At 51.6% G+C, this 21,998-nt stretch overlaps 2 protein-coding genes across 3 annotated transcripts; both read right to left on the bottom strand.

Annotated features, from left to right (window-relative positions):
* Positions 1 to 26: 26 nt before the first annotated feature.
* Positions 27 to 16,494, bottom strand: RSPH9 (radial spoke head component 9). 2 transcript variants are annotated; one of them, XM_087438654.1, is made up of 5 exons: positions 14,302 to 16,494; positions 10,615 to 10,780; positions 8,071 to 8,200; positions 7,472 to 7,619; positions 27 to 677 (listed from the first exon to the last, which is right to left on the bottom strand). In XM_087438654.1, the coding sequence occupies exons 1-5, from the start codon at positions 14,526 to 14,528 to the stop codon at positions 491 to 493; spliced, it is 858 nt and encodes a 285-aa protein (XP_087294780.1). In that variant the 5' UTR covers positions 14,529 to 16,494; the 3' UTR covers positions 27 to 490. The 2 variants fall into 2 exon arrangements, with proteins under 2 accessions (XP_087294780.1, XP_004424142.1); XM_004424085.3 differs by having other exon boundaries at positions 27 to 651; positions 7,473 to 7,619.
* A 1,212-nt stretch (positions 16,495 to 17,706) lies between these two features.
* MAD2L1BP (MAD2L1 binding protein) lies at positions 17,707 to 21,292 on the bottom strand. Its single transcript, XM_004424086.3, has 3 exons — positions 21,194 to 21,292; positions 20,427 to 20,692; positions 17,707 to 18,642 (listed from the first exon to the last, which is right to left on the bottom strand). Exons 1-3 carry the CDS (start codon positions 21,237 to 21,239, stop codon positions 18,130 to 18,132), a joined length of 825 nt encoding a protein of 274 aa, XP_004424143.1. The 5' UTR covers positions 21,240 to 21,292; the 3' UTR covers positions 17,707 to 18,129.
* Positions 21,293 to 21,998: the final 706 nt, after the last annotated feature.

Raw genomic sequence — 21,998 nt, 5'->3', positions numbered from 1 at the left:
GGGTGTGTGTGCTCACTGCTTGGGAAGGGGTGGGGGGTGCCTTGAGCCCATTTCCAGCCAGTTGCTGAGCTCTTGTGATGGGCTATATGAATGCAACTGGAGGGAGTTCATGGGCCAAACAGGTTCCCATTCTCTTTATTGATAGCTGTTAGCTCTTCAGCCTGGGGGGCTGCAACGAGGTGAGTTGGGCTGCCTGGCCTACATGCAGCTCTCATCTGAGTCCAAGAGAGTGCCTTCCTCAAAGGGCTTCTGGCTGTCACCTTCTCCCGCTGCCATTTCCACCCACCATCATCTCTCTCATTAGCACATTCCAACCCTCTGCCACTTGCTTTAGAGCTGGGTCTTCCAGCTCAGTGGTCCTCTCCTCAGAACCTGGATACCAGATGGAGGTGGAGATGAGGGGAAGCAGCAGGACAGAACAGACCAAATTGACTGAAATTTATGAAAATAATGTTTAGACTCTACAAAACAATCCCTGGCTGGCCCTCTCCTACAGCATGAAGGGCAAGTCTATGTTCTTCTCACCGGTGCCCACGTAGATGTAGCCACAGTTCTTGGTGCGGGGAGCGTGGTAGAAGGTAAGGCCTGGCCAGAGCAGGCTGCGCAGGACCACCAGGGCGTTGCCCCTCTCCATCTGGATGCTCCAGGACCCTGGGAGGAGGCGGGCAGGAGGCAAGGCCTGGGTGCTCTGGAGCTGGAGCTCTGCTGGGTATGCAGAGGCCCCCAGCTCCTTGGGCAACCAGGCCTGGGTGCTAAGGTTCCACTGGGAAAAGGGAAGACAATTTAATTATCCCTGTGCTTTACTCCTCCTGATTGCCTCTTAGCCATTTCACTGCTCATTAAAACCACTTCCAGAGGGAGGGCAAAGGAAATGAAAAGAGGTGAAACTCAAACCAGTCCGTTTTGTTCCTGTCAGCAAATCTAGTTAAAGGTTGAGTGGGGGAGGAAGCTGAATCCACAGGCAGAGGGGAGTTGGGGCCAGACTAGGGGAGACTCCAGGCTCCCGTGCCCTAAACCAGGGGTAGTCACCAGTGACCTTCAGTCCTAGTGCCATTTGCCCCTGCTTGCCATTTTGTTCTCTCTTCCCCAGTCCCAGAAGCCTCTGCTCTGATAAGGAGTAGACCTGACCAGGGGCTCACATGGAAGTTTGGCCGTTTCAGGTTTCCCAGCTCAATAGCCCTCTCTGGCAGCTGGTAGACTGGGAGCTGTCTTGGCTGGAGGGGACTTGAGTGCAGCTAACGAGCCTTTGTCTGTCCCAGATTTTGCTCCCTAGACGAGCAACCCAGCCTGGGGCTGAGTTGTGCAGCCTTGAGGACTTGGTGGGAAGGGCCTGATCCAGCTCCAGACCGAGGGAGGGAGCTGCTGTGTGGGAGGAAGGAGCCTGGGAAAATCGCCTCTGGATGCAGATCTGGAGCTTCTATTCCCCTGCGCGCTGAGGCCTCTCCCTGGCCCAGCCGCAGCTCTGTTCCAGGCCCCGCCAGAAAGGCAAATGCTTTGAAGGTTTTGGTGCTGGACCAGCCTGTGATGCACTGAGCTTCGCTGAGGCCTTCATCGGCTGCCAGCTCAGCCCGGCTGCTTGGCTCCCACTGCCCCAGCTTCCCACAGGCCTCCTCCAACCATGGCCCACCCTGGTCACTCCACACCCAGCAGCCTCACAGCTCAGTCCCACCCACAGGGGGCCACCCTGCATCCAAGAGATGTGACGGCCAGGAACCCCTGGCCCTGTTGGCAGCTCAACCCTGCTCAGGGTCTGTCACCTGCCCAGGTCAAAGCCAGAGCTTTCCGGGTGCATGTAGGTCAGCTAGCCCTGGCCGCTTACAGAGAGGCTGGCTTGGAGCCCATCTCAGCACTCTGCAGTGGCCTGCAAGTGCCACCACCCATGCATGAGATGATGAAGTGGAAGCCAGTGTGGGCTTGGTTCCACTCCCCCAGGCCCACACAGTGCCAGCCAGACAGCATCAAGAGGAAAGAAGAGTGTCCCTGGGTTACCAGAGCTCTGGCTGGGGCACTACCTAAGAGGGGGTGCCTTTCCTGGCCAGAGAAGGGGGGAGTATTTCCCCTGGCTCCTACAACTTGTCTCTCTGGGTACCCGAGGCCCTCAGAGTTCTAGAGGCCCTAGCCTGTCACTTTCCTAGTCACTCATTCCAGAAAACATTGCTTAGGGGTAATGGGAGTGGGATGTAACAGAACTAAGTGTTCCCAGTTGGCTGCATTCAGCGTTTAGCCAGAAGCACAGACCCCAGGAAGGGACATTCCCTAGCCCCCCTTAGTCACCCCCACCAGTGCCCAGAGGATCATCTGGAGACAGTCCCTCCCTGCCCTTGGCCACACAGCCTCTTTGAACTAAGAAAGGTCACGCTCTGCCTCACTCCTCTCTGCCTACCCGGAGAGGGCAGCTTGCAGCCTGCCTGGGCCAAATGGAGTCCTGGAGTGCCCCAACCAGACCACTCTCATCACGTCGCTGTCGCTAGCACCTTGGCACACCCCTGGGCAAGGGCTGGGTCCTGACCCCTCATACCAGCTGCCCACCTAGGGTTTGGCCACCTCTTGCCTCCAGTGGATGAGGAGGCCCAGGCTCATCAGCAGGGGCTTCCCCCTCGCCCAGCCCTAGAGAGCAAGGAGAAACTGTCAAGGATGCTAGAGAAATGCAGTGACCCCACCAGGGCAGGGGGCAGTGCCAAGCAGGCCTAAGAGTGCTGGCAGAGTATAGAAGCGGCATGTGAGGGGCACGCCAGCCAACAACACTGCCTCCCTCCCTCCCTTGCATTCCTGTCACACTCCTGTCCTCTCCTTGTCCCTGGCTCAGCTGGTCGCCCAGGAAACACACAGACTCCCAACGTGCCAGGAGTCACGTAGCATCTACCTGAGAAGCCAGGCACTTGCTGTCACCTTCACCTGCTTGTCTTACTGCAACTGCTAGAAAGGCTTGGGCCCAGCCAGCTGCTGCTGCCGCCTCTAGGACTCCAGGGGAAGCAGCCTCCTGCGGCCCTTGTGTTTCAGTTCACAGCCCCTGGTCTCCCCCAAGTCTCCCCAAACCTCCCCTCCTGCCCCCTGGCAGCCACTTTTCTCCACAAGCTCTGTTTTTTGAAGATGTGGTGGGGAACAAGCTGGTAAATCGGGAATGGGGCCTCCTGCAATCAGTAGGAAGTCCTCCTGGGTTTCCTGGGCCCTTGGGGTCTCACCCACCTTGCTAGTGTGGAAACCTCAGGCTAGGGTATGCTAATCATAATTACATTCCCCTGCCCTCCAGGAAGAAAGGCAACAAAGTTCTTATATTAAGTTTGAGGGGGAGAGTGGGCCAGGCTGGGGATCAGGGCTGTCCAGTGGCAGCAGATAGCTTAAACCCTCTTCTCAGACTGGCACCACATAACTTGTCACACCACAGAAATGGCATGGGTACCTTCTCAGAGCGGCCACTCTCCCCACACACACCAGAACGACAAGGTAGGGTCAAACCACGTAGAGTCTGGCGGGGTGGGGCGAGAGGCAGAAGAGTGCCCTGTCTAATTGATGGCCTGTCTGGACCAGGCCAGGCCCAGGTCCAGAAGGCTGAGCACCTGTCAGCCAGGCTGCCAAGGAACTGGGTGGGAGGAGCCACCTGCACACACCGACAAGATCCTGGGCCCCTTGTTCCCACCACTCTCCAATGCTCCTGTCTTCTCCGTCCCCCATCCCCTCCCCAGCCACCACGACCACCACCTTTTAAAGGCTGGTTTCTAGGCAGGGAGGCCCCTTGCTGCCCTCTGCTGCCTGAACTGGGCATTGCTGCTGAGAGCTTGCTTGTGCTGGAACCCCAGAGGCCCTGTGCCTGGCCGTTCCTGAGGTTTGCCAGCTCCAGCCCGAGGCGGAGCAAGGACAGGAGCTCTGCCCTCTGCCCCTTGCGCTCTGCTTCCGTCTCAGCTCTGCCTGCCCCTCTCTGCTTCCCAGGACACCACTGACTTTGTTTTTGAGGCAGCTTCTATTTCACATTTCTACTTCCCATCCTCTGTCTCATTTGATCTTCCCAGATCTCTGTGAGGCAAGGACAGCATCTGTCTTGTTCACAACGGCATCCCCAGTGCCTGGCACATAGTGGCTGCTCAGTGGCTATTTGCTGATGGAGTGAAAGGTTAAGGAGCATTGAATGGCAGAGTACTACCTAGAAATCTGGCCTCCTGACCTGGTGCTCCATATGTCTCACCTGGCTGCAGCCCAAGCTCAGAGAACTCTTAGCTGTTGCCCTGCGCCCACCAGGACTATGGTTCTGCCCCCAAAGCTACCCACTCCCACAAAACTCAGCAGACCGCAGGACACGACAGGACAGCTTAGAAGGGCATGAGTGGCCCAGGCAATATCCCTCCCTATCCTCTCCTCAGCCAAGGCTGGCCCAGGGTCAAACTGCCGAGCAACTGGCCCACCTCCATGGGCACAGAGAGCAGGAGTCCCAGGGACAGGGCCAACCTAAACCATACCTGCTCACAGGTGACATGAAGTCCCCCTGAACAACTGCCTCAGACCCAGAAAGGAAACAATGATCCTACCTCGGCAGAAAATAGCGGCCAAATTCCATCTCTCCAGCCAGTGCTGGTGTCCCAAGGATTTTGGCCTCACTTAGCAGCCCAGCCCATTCCGGCTGCTGTCTGCCTAGCAGGGCAGCCTCCCAGCAGCTCCTTCTGCTCTTTGACTGGCAGATGAGGAAGGGAGTCTGGAAGCAAAATCAGAGTGTCTGCTCTCCCCCGACCATCCACACTTCCACCCTCACACCACGGCCCCCGCCAAGCCATCGTGAGAAAAAGCTGGGCCGGACTTCCTGGAGGCTTTCTGGTGATGGATCTGGGAGGAAGGGAGCTGGAGGCCCAGAAGCTGTAAGGTTTCCCAGGGTCAGGCCAGGAGCATCCCTCCCCTCAGGCCCACATGCCCAGGAGATACCAGAAGCCCTCAGCTCCCAAGGCTCCAGCACTGAGGACAAAGCAACATGCAGGGGTGGACTGGGATGCTGAACGTCAGTGAGTCCTTCAGCCCTGAGGCCCACCAGTAGGGCAAGATGTCTGGGCCTCAGGCCACTGCAACTCACCCACCTCCCAGGCCCAGATCCTGTTCCTCCCAGGGGCCTGATGAATTCACTTGCCAACTGGACACATCACTGTGGCCCCAGCATCCTTTAGGAAGACCCCCAAAGCTCCATAACTTACATACTCTGCTGCAGGAGAGACAGCTGCCTCTTGTGTCCCCTTATTCCAAATGGCAGAGCAGACAGGGTGGATAGGGTTCCTTTAGGAAGACTTCGCTGGGTCCCTACACCCCATCTAGGCCCGGCTTTGGTCTAGCACCCTCCTCGCCCCTCGCACTGCACAGAGGACAAGGCTCTAAGGGGGAGAAGGTGCTCTTGTGTGAGCCCTCCTAATCACGCAGCACTGTGGAGGGAGGGCCTCCTCCGCCCGCCCTGGAGCATCCAGCTGGGTGTGAGAAGGCTCGGAAGTCAGCACCCAGCAGAGCTTTCCAGCCACACCCTGAATCAGGGAGGCAGGGCTGCTGCCCCCAGATTAGGGACATTAAGAAGACTTTTCTCAGCCCACCACTGAGCCCCTGGCGCTGGGTCCCACCACCACAGGGTTCCTGACTCCATTTATCAACCGGGGATGTGCAGCCCCCTCCGGCTCCTGGCCAGGCTGGGAGCACAGCATTGGAGGAGATAATAGGAGTCTGGAAAGTGTGCCTGATGGATGAGAAATGCCCCAGCCCCTGTAAACCTTCTTTATCTCCCCACGGGTCCAGGAGCCCCTTTCTATGCTCAAGGAGGCTTGACTTGGGCTCCCCCTTGTGGTGGAGGCCAGAGTAGCCATTCCTTGCTGGCAGCGCTGACCCACTCAGGACCCATCATCTGGCCCCTGGGGCACTGCAGTAGCCCTGAAGTGGCCTCCAGATCCCTGGCTTGCCCTTTCCCCATCCATCCGTGCACCACTGCCTTGTTATCACAGACCTGCTCACAAGCCACCAGGTGTGCCTACTGCCTTGGTCTAGGCCTCCTACCCCTTGGCCTTCTAGGCCCTCCCAGGCCAGCCCAACCCACCTGTAAGGCCTTATTAATCTTTATTTGAGTCCTTACTATGTGTTAGGCACCGTTATGAGCATTTCGTACATGTTAACTCATTTAATTCTCATAATAACCCAGTGAGGTGGAAAATATTCTTCTCCTTTTAGAAATGAGGAAATTGAGGCACAAGGAAATTGAGGGACTTACCCAAGGTTACGCAGCTAGTAAGTGGTTGATTCCAACCCAGGCTATCTAATTCCAGAGCCCTGGACTTGAACCACCCCTGCCATCCCACTCCCTTCTGAGTTCCAGTCCGACAGAGTGGCTCGTTGCTCCTCAGAAGTATTCCCCTAGGGGTTGGGGTGACTGTTGTCCTGCTGTTCTCACTGCCACTTAAAAGGAAACACCATCTACTTGACACCACAGTTCATGCCAGAGCCCTGGAGTCTAGCACTCGAACACTTACTGTGTCCTTGGGTTTAACTCTCTGAACCTCTATTTCTTCATCTGTAAAATGGGGATGATAATCGTATCTACCTCATAGGTTGGCTGTGAAGATTAAGATGAAATAAGGCAGGGAGAGGGCTGAGTACAGTGCCTGGCACACAATAAGCAGTGTCATTGCTTTTATGAGTTGTTATTATCATTATCATTGTCACTGTCATCATCAACAACAGACCCCTCCAGTTCACAGAACATGTTTGCGTGGGGCGGGAAAGAAGCAGGGGCACTGAGTCAGTGCCTTGGGTCTGGCCCCCAATTTCCCAGAGCCTGGCACCTGTCCTGGGTACAGCATCCAAGCAAGAGCCTCTTCCCAGGACACGCTCTTCTGTACTGGCGAGGCTCAGGGGAAGGAAATGGGGTCTCTGTGACCCCACCACCAAGTGCTGGGTGTGTGCCTGGGTGTGTGCCTGGGCCCTGAAGTACAGGAAAGCCTCTGAAGCTGTACGTTTTAAGATTAAAAAGTACCACACACATAGCAGGATGCAAATGGACAGAACTCATTTCCTTAGCAAGTGGTTAGCTAGTCAGTCAATCAGCACCCACTCACTGAGCACCAGCTGTGTGCCAAGCACTGGATCTAACCCCAAAACTAACAGTTGAGACATATGTACGGCTAGTATCTTCAGGGGTGTTTTCAGAGATGTTTGGGGGAAGATTCCCAACCTGCCTCCATCCATGATTGATAGGAAAATCAAAAGAGACACTGAGAGACTTCCTGTCTGTGGAAGCATATGGAAGACAATCCTTCCTTTTGTCCACACACATTTACCAACTCTTTGCTATGACCTGAGCCCTGTACTGGGCCCTGGGGAAGCCCCACCCTCAAGGGCCTACAGTGAACCACCAATGCCCACCCAGGCCCTTGGTTCCACTCTCAGAGAAGAGTGGCAGGAGGCATGGCCCACTGCTCTGACTTAGGGGCAAATCCAGTGTCCTCGAAGTAATAGACTGTTACCTTTGGGGATGTCATGCTCCAAGGAGTCCAAGAAGTCCAGGGAGGGGTCCAGGTCGGCCTTCTCAAGCAAGGTCTTGTTCTTCAGCTCAACAGGCTCCCTGAAGTGGAAGTAGGAACTGAGCTTCTTGGCTTCGGACAAGGACAGTCCTAAAAAGAGATAGCAGGTAGGAAGGGATGGTCAGCGCCAAACCCCACAGCCCCCTTTCTCTGTGCATGGGGACCACATGGAGGGGACCACAGAGAACTGAAGGAAGAAAAGGCAGTAATGTTCCCTCAGCCCAAACTTGGCCCAGATCCTGCAATAAGGAGGAACCAAAGAGGAGGAAGGTGGGAAGAGGCAGGGACCCATGCAAAGCCCTGGGCCCCAGATAGCCAAATGCTCTCCCACCCTCAGGCAGAAAAGAGTCACTGTCCAGTGACCAGGTAGCCCTTGCCAACCACCCATGCCAGGCCATTGGGCCATCCTCCCAAGTGATGTGGCCACAACTATTCCTTCTCTGAGGAAGTGGGCAGGTTTCCCTGGACTCCTAGACATGTGTCTGACTATGCTTGGGAAGAGACGCCCTCCTGCCCTTGAGAGAGGCCCCAGAGAACTCACCTTCAAAGGTCCGATTGACATGGATGGGTCCAAAAGGAGTCTTAAAGAGGGCGCCTCGGGGAATGACAGCCACAGCCTTGTCAATCTGGTCAATGATGGACACCAAGCGGGTCTCTTCCTTGATCTGGACCTGAGAAGACAGGAGATGAGCCATCCTGTCAGGGCACTGTACCCACTCACCCCTGGTCCAAGGGCATGACCATCTGACGTGGGTCACCACAGTGTAGATGCCAGGTCCATGGAAAATCACTGGCTAAGCGAGCCCTCCCTGTCTTTCCCATCAAGATTTTCTTTCTTTCTTTCTCTTTTATTTATTTATTTTTTTATTTTTTTGGTGAGGAAGATTGGCCCTGAGCTAACATCTGTTGCCAATCTTCCTCTTTTTGCTGAGGAAGCTTGGCTCTGAGCTAACATCTGTGCCCATCTTCCTCCATTTTTGTATGTGGGACACCGCCACAGTATGGCTTGAGTGATGCGTCAGTCCACAACTAGGATCCAAACCTGTGAACCCTGGGCCACCAAAGTGGAGCTCGTGAACTTCACCACTACGCCACCAGGCCAGCCCCATCTTTCTTTCTTTTTTAAATTGGTAATACATACTGGTGGTGCAATATTTAAAACTCCAAAAAAAAAGCAGTCTCTCTCACCCCATCCCTGGTGCCCCAATTGCCCTCACTGGGGCAACCACTGTTAACAGTTTCTTATGTGCCCGTCCAGAAACATACCATCCTATCATCATATTTAAGTGCTGCTTATTTTGCCTTTTTAAAATACAAAAGCAATCATGCTTACTGTAGAATATTTGGTAATATAGAAATATTTTACACATACCTAAGAAAATCAGAACCACTCATAATCCCACCTCCTAAAGACAGTCACTGATAACATATACTTCCTTCCATTCTTTTTTTCTATGTATATATTTAAAGCAAAATTTTATATAGTTTCATATCCTGCTCTTTGACTTAATACTATTTCTCAAGCATCACCGCATATTATAATATCTCTACACAGATGAAATTTGGTTACCATCAATATCAAGGGCAACCCTAAACTAAAGGACTTCAGTTTAGGAAAAAGCCGCATGTGACAAGGAAAACATGTCACCAGGAGTCCCTAGAGTCACTCGGCCACCTATTTTCCATGGGCTGCCTACCAGAATTGTCTGCAAAGGAGGAGATGGAAACTAATACTTAATAAGTGCCCAGGCCAGGGGCCTTAAATATGTCACCTCATTTAATCTGCACAAGCCTGCTAAGTAAATATAATTATCCCAATTTTACAGAAAATAAAACTGAGGGAAAGTTAAGTTTGTCAGGTGGGAAGGGCAGGGGTTGCAGCTGAGGCATCACAGACCTGGAGCCAGACTTTTTGCATCACCTAGGCTCGAGTGCAGAGGCTGGACTTTGAATTCTGAGTTTGTCTAGTTTCAAAACTTGGGCTCTTTATTTTTGACCTAGCAATTCCATTTCTAGGAATTGATCCTTCAGATAGACTCCACACATTGGAAATGACGTCTGTACAAGGTCATTCATCATGGCCCTGCTTGTCAGAGCTAAAACGTGAAAACCTACATTTCCATGAATAAGACACTGGTTAAATTATGGTACATTCACACAATGGTAAAAAGAATGGGAGGCTCTTTAAGGTACTGAGAAAGAAAGATCTCCAAAATGTATTGTTAGGTGAAAAAAACAAGGTGCAGAACTGTGTGCATAACGTGCTGCCATTTGTTTTAGTTTTTTTTAAGATAAAAAGAGACTACAGTCATGCGCCGCATAACATTTCGGTCAGTGATGAACAGCATACACGATGGTGGTCCCATAAGATTAGTACCATTAGCTTATATGTGTGGTAAGCTACACCATCTAGGTTTGTGTAGGTACACTCTATGATGTTCGCACAATGACGAAATTGCCTAACGACACATTTTTCAAAACGTATTCCCATTGTGAACCAACACATGACTGTATGTAGAGGTAAGGTATTTGCTGAGCTTGTATTCGCATCAAACATCTCTGGAAGCAGAGCTTCTCACACTAGAATGTGTATGCGAATCCCCTGGGAATGTGTTAAAATGCAGATCCTGATGTTACCGATTATTCTGCATTTCTAACTCCCAGGGCATGGTGATGCTTCTAATCCAGACTGCGCTTTGAGTAGCAAGATTTGGACACAACACACACGCAAAAAGATTACATTCATGTGCCCCAGAAAGAGGGCCTGGATGACTGGTGGACAGGGCTGGGAGGCAAACTTTACTATATTCCTTTTTGTACCTTCGAATTTTGAACCGTGTGGATGTATTATCTAGTAAGATAAAAATTGATACAAACATATAAGAGCCTGTGCACATTCCCTTACCCTAGAGCACAGCACAGACCCCTTTTCCCAGCCCCTGCCCCAGAGCCAGGCTCCCACAAGAGCTGCCCATCCACCCTCCACCCTGTGGCTCTGGAGCTGTGTGTTATGTTGTTGCCGCCAGAGTTTCTACTGGGCTAGGGCTGGCCCAGGCCCTCTTCCTTCAGGCCCTCCTTCACTCACCACCACTTCTTCCTCAAAGACCTTTTCGCCCTCGTGCACCTTCTGCAGCTGGGTGTGCTCATACTCATGCGAGGGGTCCCCCATGAAGCGACCCTTCACCACAGACGTCTGCATCGCCATCTCCTCTGTGGCAGGGGGCAGGAGGCTCCACTCCATGCAGTTCAGGCTGCCAACAACACCCGCATCACCCCGGATTCCAGCTCCCCCTCGCCCTCAGGTCCCACCACTGCCCCTTCTCCCAAGGGGTGAGGCCCAAGAAAAGCTGCATAGTTTTCCCCTTAGAAGCCCCAAGTGCCCTTAGTGCACCCCACCCCCATATGTGACGCAAATTCAATTCTATTTTTTTTATTTTTGTGAGGAAGATCAGCCCTGAGCTAACATCCGATGCCAATCCTCCTCTTTTTGCTGAGGAAGATTCGCCCTGGGCTAACATCCGTGCCCATCTTCCTCTACTTTATATGGGATGCCACTACAGCATGGCCTGACAAGCAGTGCGTCAGTGTGCGCCTGGGATCCGAACCTGCAAACTCCAGGCTGCTGAAGCGGAGCGCGCGCACTTAAGTGCTATGCCACCGGGCAGGTCCCTCAATTTTATTTTTTTAAAAAGGTCACAAAAGCTTCACGTATGCCGAAATCCCAAGAGCTTCTTCCTAGATTTCTATACTGTGAGATTCCAGATGAGTTTCTGGAAGCTGAACTTTCCTTATTTGCAGGTGTCTCTGCTTTGGTGGGCCCCAGATTCGTGCTCAGCCTGCCTACTGAGCCAGCAGCACAGCCACCTTCCCCCCGTTTCTCAAGAAAGCCCAACCCAGGCTCAAGGACCTCCCCTCCTCTGAGGTCTCCAGGAGCACTCGCCAGCCTGGTCCCTTCTTTCTCACTTCCTGCCAGGAGAGGATGTCCTCCCACTCCTCTCTAATCCACTCAGGACCTGTGTCCCCAGCCCAGTCTCTGCTCATCTTTTCACCCTTCATTCTCCACTGGCTCCTTCTCAACATAAAAACTTTTCAGCTTTCTAAAACAATAGCCCTCAAATCTATTCCTCTCCAGAAAATGCCCTTTTCCTGTCCCTCCCTCGTCTTCCCGAACTCTGAACAACAACCTCAGAACAATGATTTGCCCTATGGGAGCCCTTCCTCCCCCTTGCTTTCACTCTTTGCCCACTGCACCGTGATTCTGCCCCCACCACCCAAGAGACTGCTTAGGAGAAAGTCATCCATGGGACCTAAAAGCCAACAGATGCATTTCCATTTCTATTTCCTGTGACACCTCCCTCTCCCTCCTCCAGTGTCCTAAGTATTTGCAGGGATCTATCCTCACCCCTCTTTTCTCTCTGCAGTCTCACCCACCTGACTCAGCCACTCACTCACAGAGCCCCAGCTACTGCCTAGTCGGTGTCCAGAATCCATCCACCTCCACTGCTTCCTCCCTGGTCCAAGCTATCATCTACTCTTGCCTAGATATTGCAATAGCCTCCTAACCGGTCTCCCCACTTCCAGACCTGCTCCCTTTTCAGTCTAGTTCCCACCCAACTGTTAAAACCTAAGCCAGATCATGTCTCTGTGCAGAAACTTCCAATGACTTCCCATTAAACCAACTATTTCCAATGCCCCACGAAGCCCTGCGTGATTGTGTCCGGTCCCTTACCTCTCTGACCCCATGTCCTACAATGCTCCCCCTCACTCATTCCTCTCTAGCCACACTAGACTCTCTGGGGCTTCACAAACACCCTAGGCACATGTCTGCCTCAGGGCCTTTGCACTTGCCTGGAATTCTCTTTTCTCCGATAAATATATAGCTCATTCTCTCAGTTGCCTCTGGTCTCTTCTCAATGGTTACCTTATCAGAGAGGCCATCCCTCACCACCAAATAGGGCCCCATCCTGTGTTCTCTCTCCCCCTTGGCACTTAGCACCAGCTGGCATGTAATACATGAGCGTGTTTATTTATTGTCTGTCTCCCCTCCCCTTACACACATACTACAATGTAAGCTTCATGAAGACAAGGGCGTTGTCTCATTTACCATTGAATTCCTGGCACCTAGACCAATGCCTGGCACATAGCAGGTGCTGAAGAAACAAAAACTTATGGGAAAAAAATAAAATGAGTCCCAAATCACTATCTTCAGTCTAAATGTTTCTTCTGGACTACAGATCTGTACTTGAATATGCCTCCTTATCACCCTGCCCCACAGGCACCTCATGCCAGATTCACTAGGTCTTCCCTAGTCCTGTTCCCCGAATCCTCTCCCAGTGAGTGGTGCCAGCACCCACCCAGCTGCCTAAGCTGGAAGAAGAGGTCAACTTTGACCTCTTCCTCACCTTTCCCCCATTCAATCAGTCACAAGTCCTGCCAGTTCTATCACTTAAATCTTTCCAACCTATCCTCTCCCCTCCATTCCCTCAGCTACCTCTTCCTTCCAGTCCCCCTCATCTGGACACTGCAAGAGACTCCTAAATGCTCACCCACTTCCAGGCCATCCTGCCCACTCAGATCTGAGCAGGCTTTTCTTGCTTAAAGCTCCTCAATGGCTCCCCACAGCCTACAGACAAAGTTCAAACCCCTTGGCTTCTCCATCCAGTTCTATATAACACATGAGGCTGCCACTGCTGTTCTCCCAAACACCCCAAGCCAGCTCCAGCCAACAAGTTTGCATAACTGTTCCCTCTAATTGGCACGCCTTTCCCTCACATCTTCCTGGAGAACTCCTGATCATCGTTCAGATCTCAACGAAGTTACTCCCTTAGTAATCTTATTTAATTCCTCGCTAGAAGAATGCCCCGCTTTGGTCTCCCTTTGTATACAACTCTGTTCTAGTTTTAACACATTATTGCTGTAATTACTGGGTTACGCATCCGTCTCCCTCCTCAAGATGTGAATAACTTGGAGACGGGGTGAGTCTTAGCAACATCTTTGTAAGCAAAGTCTAGCACAGGATGCATCCAACCAATGTTGGATTGATGCATGGATAGATAAATGAAGTATCCATCTCCCTGTGGCCCGAAGGGACTGCTTTGTAAGATGCTGAGCTCCCCGTCATCGCTGGGGGTAGTCAAAAAGAAGCAGGATGGTCCTGTATGGTACTGTCCAGGGAATTTCCTCCAGTTCTACATCCCTTCTCTCTCATTCCGCGTTCGTTCACTGCTTCCTAAAGCGCCTCCTGCTGTGAGCCAACAGCCAACAACTCCATCGAAGATGCTTCTGGACCCGCTTCCAAACAGCACCGCACCACCCCCAGGGGCTTCTCTGACCCTTCTCCAACTTGAGCTCTTCAGAATGCCAGGCCGGGCTCTGGCTTACGCCTGGCTTCTACTCCAGGTCTCCATTCTCCAGGAACTTTCACCTTGCTCCGCCTCTGTTCCTGACTGTGCCTCTATTATAAACCCACCGGCCTCTAAGTTTCTCTTGCACCCCGCCCCCTACGCCTGGAGCGTGGCCTCCCAGGGCCCCGCCCTCTTGGACCCCGCCCACCATTTCCCCGCCCCCTCAGGCTAGCTCTGTACTCGGGTCCCGCTTAATCCTCAAACTGCTCGTTCGGTCCCGGGCCGCGCCTCTCAGGCCCCTCCCCATTCCCTCCTCCTCGGACCCTGTCAACCCGCGTCTTCCACCCCGTAGGCACCGCCCCTCCCGGCCCCCCCGACCCTCCCTTCAGCATCCCGCTGCGGCCTCGGCCCCCGGGCGCCGCCTCCACCTGTAGAGTGTCTTGCGCGGTGCGAGCTGGTCCTCGCTCAGGCCCTGCGCGATGTAGTAATCGGCGACGAGGCCGAGGATGCGGCCCCAGAAGAGGACCCGATTGTAGCGGTAGTCGCGCTTAACCAGCATCAGGGAAGTAAGCAGTGAGGCCCGACGGTCCGGACTGAGGCCCTGCCCACTGCCGGACGCCAGCTCCAGAGACAGCAGAAGGCTCTCGGCGTCCATCGCCCCGGCGGCTCTGCTCAACGCCCGCCAGGTTGCTAGGAGAAGCCGGCTCCATGGAAACCCAAAGCTCCGCCCTTCCGCCAGACAGGGAGCAGGATTCCACCCACCTGACCGCCTCTGGCCCAGCCCTCTCGGGTCGTCTGGCCAGCCCTTCTCCTCAAGGAGCCTTTCCAAAAAGCCTGGGCATACATATACTAGTTCCCGCTCTCTTCCTTTCCGGAGTTGGAGACCGGATATGTTCAGTTGTCACGGCAACAGGGCGATTTCCCCAACAGAGACAGGCTACAGCGAGGGGTTGGAGGTTCCAACTCCCTTATCCTTGAGACCCCCAGTGGATGCCTGAAACCACGGATAGTACCCAATCCTAGATATACTATGATTTTTCATATACATACATACCTAAGATAAAGTTTTATAAATTACACACAGAGGAGCTGGCCTATTGGCGCAAGCGGTTAAGGGCATGCGTTCGGCTGTGGGGGCCTGGGGTTGGCCGATTGGGATCCCGGGGGCGCACCGCTTCTCAGGCCATGCTGTGGCGGTGTCCCATATAAAGTGGAGGAAGATGAGCACCGATGTTAGCTCAGGGCCGGTCTTCCTCAGCAAAATGAGGAGGATTGGCAGATGTTAGCTCAGGGCTGATCTTCCTCACAAAAAAAATAAATAATAAATAAATTACAGAGATTAACAAAAAACAAATAAAATAGAACAATCATAACAATATACTGTAAAAAAGTTATGTAAATGGGTGGTATCTCGCTCTCAAAATATCTAACTGTACTGTACTCACACTTTTTATGATGATTTGAGATGATACAATGCCTACATGATGGGAGGAAGTGAGGGGAATGAGGTGGGCATTGTAAAGTAGCGTCAGGCTACTACTGACCTGAGGACAGATTCATTTGCTTTGCAACTGACCACCACCGGTAACTGAAACAGCAGAAAGCAAAACCGCAGATAAGGGAAACTACTGTATTTTTGCCTTTCCTGAGCCCTTCCACATAGCTGACATTTATTGAGTCCTCACCATATATGCAGGGGAGCTTGGGAAGACAAACAATAGTGACACTAGCTGTATTATTTCACTGCAGTCGTGTCCCTTCTTGGACTCAGATTTATCTGTGAAGAAAAGAGTCTGAGATCCTCTTTGCTCTAAAAGTCTAGGATTCTAAGATAATTAATCCCCCTTTGAGGTCTTACAGAATGGGGTCCATCCATTCCACTTTCTTCAGTCTTCACCAGATGTCTCTTTATTTACCCTTCCATAGGACTATTCCACCAAAGTGGCAAATGGAGACCTAGGCAGTGGGGCAAGGTATAGAGCCACACCTTGGGAAAGCAGGGTGTGAAGAGAGGTACAAAAAGGGTGACATGTACAGACTACACTTTCCCATCAACCACCACCTACATTTACCTACCTTGGGCTCCCCACCGTTGCTTTTAGGCCCAAATGTTAGCAACAAATGAAAGACCAGAACCCCACTGCAGCTGGGGCTCTTCACCCCCTGGGCTAGAGACTACTTTTTCACATCCACCTCTGGAGTCCCCAGCCAAGGTCCAACTGATAAACAGGTACCTCAGCAAGCTTGTTGTCAGGGAAGGAGATGGGATTTATTGTTAATATTATTACCTGATCTTTTAATTTCTGGATTCCTTTGGAGAGGACTCATGAAATCAGAATGATCTGGGCCCCAATGCCAAGCCAATAGAGAACTCAGTGTCTAAATTACCAAGCTAATTACTTTGTTTTGATTGTCTAGGCATTGTTTATGAAGGCTTTTAGAAGTAGTATTTGAGGCAGCTGACTTGGCTTAATATGTCTTCCTTCTTAAACAATTTATAACTCCCTCGTTCAAAGCTCTCCATCCCCTTAGTCAGACCCCTCAGCCTGTCCCTTCCCAATGGGAGACATGGCCCTATTCCTCTTCTGTAAGGTAATATCATCAGACATAAAAATAGCAGAAATTCTAGCTGATAGAATATGCTTTAAGTGGTCACGGCACAGAAAAGAACCCAAACCTTTTGTTTTCACTGATTCCGTATTTACTCAGCATCTTTTAATGTCAGGTCCCATATCAGGAACCACAATCTGAAGCCAGAGAGGGGAGTGCTGCAGCTTTCCAATGCTACCACCTTTGGCAGAGTTGCATTATTTCAGAGTAAAACCACACAGGGTGTACAGCACAGTGTGAAGCACTCAGCCTCTGAAGCCAGGCATACTGGGTTTGAATCCAGGTTTCACCACTTAGGCAAGTTATTCAATCTCCCCAAACCTTATCTACAAAGTGGGAACAATAATACGTACTTTGTAAGGTTAAATTAGATAATGTATGTAAAGTGCTTAAAACATAGTATAAAATATAAACTATTTTTATGTTTTAACAAAACACAAAATATTCATTCCTTCTTCTTAAAACATAAAAAAAGCCTATATTTATATTGTCCTCGTTTACACACACACACACACACACACACCTCCAACACTAGCAGGGTAAGGATTCTGTCTTCAAATTGTTTCCAAGAAATAAGCAGGTGTTCTCAGAGACAAAGCATCGATGCTTAGCAGTGAGGACAGCATCAAGCAAGAAAAGATAACAGCAAGGATCAGGACAGCCACGTCAGAGGGCAGCTGAGGAGGAAGCGCCACAGGCAGGAGGGCAGGGTTTGCCTAAGGACAACACTGCCAACAGGAACTGCCAGCAGCTGCCAGACAACCGTAATGGAGACAGGCTGGGCAGAACTCCAGGACGGACGTTTGGCCTCAGGGAGCTGATCCGACAGGGCAGTCCTGGGGCCTTAGCCTACAGCTCAATCAGGCTTTGCAAAGACCCTCTCAGTTTTCTTTTCTCAGCCCAGTCTCTCAGCCTCTTCCCCTGTGTGACCTCTGCTTTGGGCACATATATTTTAACGGTCACAAAAACCAGTATGTGGCAAGGAAAGAACATCCGGCTAGGAGTTAGCTGCTGAGGACCCTAGTCCCAACTCTGATATCAAATCATTATAGAACCTTGGCCAAGTCACTTAACCTCCCAGACTGGCCTGGAGCTGATGAAGAGAAAGAGCCATTAGTAAAAAAATCCTGGAAGTCCTGAAGCATAAGAGGCCAAGGAGAAAAACAAAATACTCTAGCCTCAAGCCTGAAAAGTCTCTGTAAGCCAAAAGAGTTTCAGGAAAATTTAATATGAATTCATTCATTTTATATTTAAGTTCATGAGTCACACCCACATTATTATGTCCCTGGTAAAAATTCTGGAAGGCCACAGCAAAAAGCAGAAAAGGGCTACTCCCACAGGAGTATCTGTCTACGGGCCCAAGTTTGCTTTCCAACCCCAAACAGAAATGCCTGACCCAGCACCCTCTAGGAAAATCAACCTTGGATTCAAAGAGATGTTGTTCAATGATGATTATTACAGCCACAGCCATACCATCAACCCACCAGGAAGTCTGAGGAGGGCAGGCAGGCAGGCAGGCAGCCAGAAAGACAGACCCTTCCTCTCACCTGGAAGCAACTCTAGCTCCAAGCAAGAGATGGGTGACACATAGCCACAGGGGGAAAAATAATTTAGCCATTGTGTTCACGGTTAAGAAGTACCCCCATTCACTCATGGAAGCCTTTAAGTGTCACTGGTGCCTGGAACCAAATGTAATCCTCCCAGGCCGTGGTTGGGATAGAGGGTCTGCCACAGGACAGGGTCACAGTCAGTTTATGGCCCCGGCTGGGCACTCGGTAGTTGAGCTTGGGTCGAAACCAATCTTCCCCACAGTCGCGATGCCCCTGTGCCATGACGATGGTGCCCATGAGTGGAGGAGCCTGCAGCTCACTGAAGGCATCAGCCATGAAAATAGCTCGGAAGAGACGACGCAAACAAGCCGCTGTACTCAGGCTCTGGTCCATGCTGTTGGGGGCCAAGCGGGACAAGTCAAGCTCGTAGAACTCCTTGGGACTTACAACACTGCCACCAAGGAGGATAAGCACTCGTGGTACTAGTGTCCGGGCAAAGAGACCCTCTAGGTGGCCGAGGACACTCTCCAGTTCTGCCAGGGCTTGTTGGCATTTCCTGCTGTTCACCTCAGCAGTGGCTCGAGGTTTCTTCTTTACCACGTCCTCCGCCTATGAGGACACAGAATAGTGAGAGAGCAGGACAGGGGAGGGAGAAGCTAATGCCCTTTGAAGAATCCTGTTGGGATGCAGTAGACATATAAGACTGAATTTCCATGGCTAAGACGTTGAGTTTTATCAGAGGGCAATATATCAAAAAGGAAAATATATTCTTTTTACCAAACTATAATTCTCCCATGCTTAGAACAGCAAAGACAGTGTTCTGAAGCAGGAAGGCATCCAGAAATAAGCAACTAAAATAGTCAAGGAGATTTGGTAGCATGGCAGGCGGCAAAGTTTTGCTGTGCTGGAAGCATAACAAGAATGAGGATAATTTGGTTTAATAAAGGGGATTCTGGAATTGGTCTTCCAGTTAAACAAGGCAAATTGAATACATGCTTATTTGTGATCCCATTTGAAACACTACTAAATGAGAGAGGAAGCAAGGGAGGAAGAAAGGAAAGAAGGAAGGGGGGGGAGGAGAGAGAAAGAGAACTCCAAACAACAAAGAGAACCGGAGAATAGACGACAGTGGCCGAAGACAATAACAAATTTTTGGAAGAGAGAGCAGATGGAAGAGTTCAAAAGAGCTGAATACCAAGTGCTGACAGAAGGGACCCCCATGAGAAACAAACTGATTGAAACTGCAGAACCCCAGAAAGGCTCAGGAATTGGCAATTTAGACACAGAAGGCAAGAGTGAACACAGGGGGACTGTGTGAAAACCTGTGCCAATTTTCTCCCCCCAGAGAGAAGACTTTCCAACACTGACGTTTTGGAAGTCCCCCAAGGAGATCACTAGATTCCCACCCAATATTCTTAGAGCAAAGTCTATCCGCTCACAGGCCCAGCCACGCACACAGTCTTCAATGACTTATTCTTAAATATTTACCAGACACAGAATAAAAGCCTCTAACATTAAAGTCAGAGAGCAAAACGAACAGAAAAAGAAATCTGGTAGAAACTGAGACAGTGCAAGGAACAGAAGGAAACTTCAAAAATACAATAATTAATATCCTCAGGTAAGAGAAGTTCATACAGACATGAAACAACAGGATGCCATTAAAAAGGTACACGCAGGGCCAGCCCTGTGGCTTAGCGGTTAAGTGCGCGCGCTCCGCTACTGGCGGCCCCGGGTTCGGATCCCGGGCGCGCACCGACGCACCGCTTGTCCGGCCATGCTGAGGCCGCGTCCCACATACGGCAACTAGAAGGATGTGCAGCTATGACATACAACTATCTACTGGGGCTTTGGGGAGAAAAAGGGGAAAAGAAAAAAAAGGAGGAGGATTGGCAATAGACGTTAGCTCAGGGTCTCAGCAAAAAGAGGAGGATTAGCATGGATGTTAGCTCAGGGCTGATCTTCCTCACAAAAAAAAAGAAAGAAAGAAAAAAAGGTACGCCCAAAACTTAAGAATGAGCTCTTAAGACTATGATTGCCCTCAAAAAGAGAAAAAATGAATACAAGTGTTAGAACATAAAATATAAAGTCAAGGAAGTCTGCCACAAAGTATAACATAAAAACAGAGAGATGAAAATTTGGAGAGAAAAGAGACTAAACTTACAGGGTCAGTTCATGAAGTCCAAATGCAACACACAATAGGGGTTTCAGAAAAAAAAGAGAATAAGCCAGGAAGGTTAGACTATCGAAGACTAGAGTGGGGAGAAGGTGACTGAAGCCATGGGGCTGAAACACATTCCCTAGAGCTTAGGCCGACAGCCCCGGAAGAATCCCTTAGATCCCCTTTTTACCAGGCTACCATCTAATAGCCACAAAGTCTCCCCACATGTGCCTACCTGGAGAGAAGGTTTTCGGTAGAAGTGCTTAAGCTGTTCATAGGGCAGAGGGAGTTGCTGCCGTTGGTACATGATATGCTTCAGAAGTTCACAAGTAAACCGACAGCAGCCTTCCTGGCTCACAGGACCGGGAAACACCACTGGCACCATGCAGTCTCTGGGGCAAAAGGGCTCCGAAGGGTTAGGAGGTTGCTGAGCAGAGGTGGTCTCAAGTAGTTCTATTTGGGGGGCGTGGGTTTCCTCCGACTTCTCACACCACTCTAAATCTAGCAGGTGCACAGAGGGACAAGAGAGAAAAATGAAAAACTTAAAAGACCAAAGTCGGGTTTCTCATTCCCTTGTGGCCACATCAGCCACCACTGCGGAGTGGTGGACACAAGCACATTCCCTCCGCAAATTCCTGCGTGGGCGACGGTGGGGAGATTCCCGATCCCAGTCGCCTACGGAGATTTAAGTGACCGCCAGATAATGGGGTAGGGGGGAATTTCGGAGGCAGCGACTGGGTCTCCGCTCAGAAAGCGGAGGCCCTGATCTGGGGAAACGAGCTGAAAGACAGTGTAGTCCAGCGGAGTCCAGAACGCCGCCGAGACGAAGACAGGGTGGGGGCGATGGAGTCACTGGGGCCCAGCCAGAGCCGGGAGGGACGCCGCGAATGGGGACAAGGAAGACGGGCCAGAAAACAGCAAAGGGTTAAGTGACCAAAGAGAGCGGCAGCAGGGACGAAACAGGTCGCCAAGGATCCCCGAGCTCGGGATCCCAGGCCTTACCAGGGACTGCTGCCTGAGACAGCACTTCCGGCTCTGGGGCCGCCATCACGACCTCCTCCCTCCTCTCCGTGCGGTTTGAATATGCGCCCCGCGGGGTATCATGGGAAGCCCGCGCCTCCACTTCCGGCTCCGCGGGGCCGGAAGGGGGCGTGGCTCCGCCGCAGTGTGGTGGAGGCTGGGCTGGGTTACGATTTGAACCTTATGCTCCCTCCTCGACGCGCTGGCACGGGAACACCGAGCGCTTTCTCGACAGGGAGCCCACGCGCTCTCAGCCACTGAGCGCTGCCTTCCAGCGGACACCCCCCCTCACGCGTGCGTTCTCTCCTCCGTTCGCTATTCACTGTGCACATACTTCGTGCCAGGCCCTGTCCTAGGTGCTGGAGACTGCAGCAGACAAGCCAGGGGCAGGCGCTGTCCTCAAGGGGTTCACTGCCTATAGATACAATACAATGTGATGAATTATACAGTGGGGTGTGCATGGGCGGTGGACGTGAAGAACCGGGACGCCGAACCTAGACAGAGTGGGAGCAAGCGGTGGTCCCAGAGCAAATGTGCCCAAGAAACTGTGACCTGTAGGATGAGTAAAGGTAAAGAGGAAGGCCTGGAGGTATTGGAGACGTCGAGAGACAAGAGCATCCTCTATTCAAGGAATGAAAAGAGTTCAGATTATAGAGAGTTAAAGCTGTGGTGGAGGGCCCGCCCTGTGGCTTGGCGGTTAAGTGCGTGCGCTGCGATGCTGGTGGCCCGGGTTCAGATCCCGGGTGCGCATCGAGGCACCGCTTCTCCGTTCATCCTGAGGCCGAGT

The sequence above is a fragment of the Ceratotherium simum genome, chromosome 13 (genome assembly GCF_057802395.1).
Source record: "Ceratotherium simum simum isolate JZ-2026a chromosome 13, ASM5780239v1, whole genome shotgun sequence".
Classification (NCBI taxonomy): Eukaryota; Metazoa; Chordata; class Mammalia; order Perissodactyla; family Rhinocerotidae; genus Ceratotherium; species Ceratotherium simum.
Note: the sequence above shows the minus strand (reverse complement) of the source record. Positions and strands in the feature narration are given on the sequence as shown.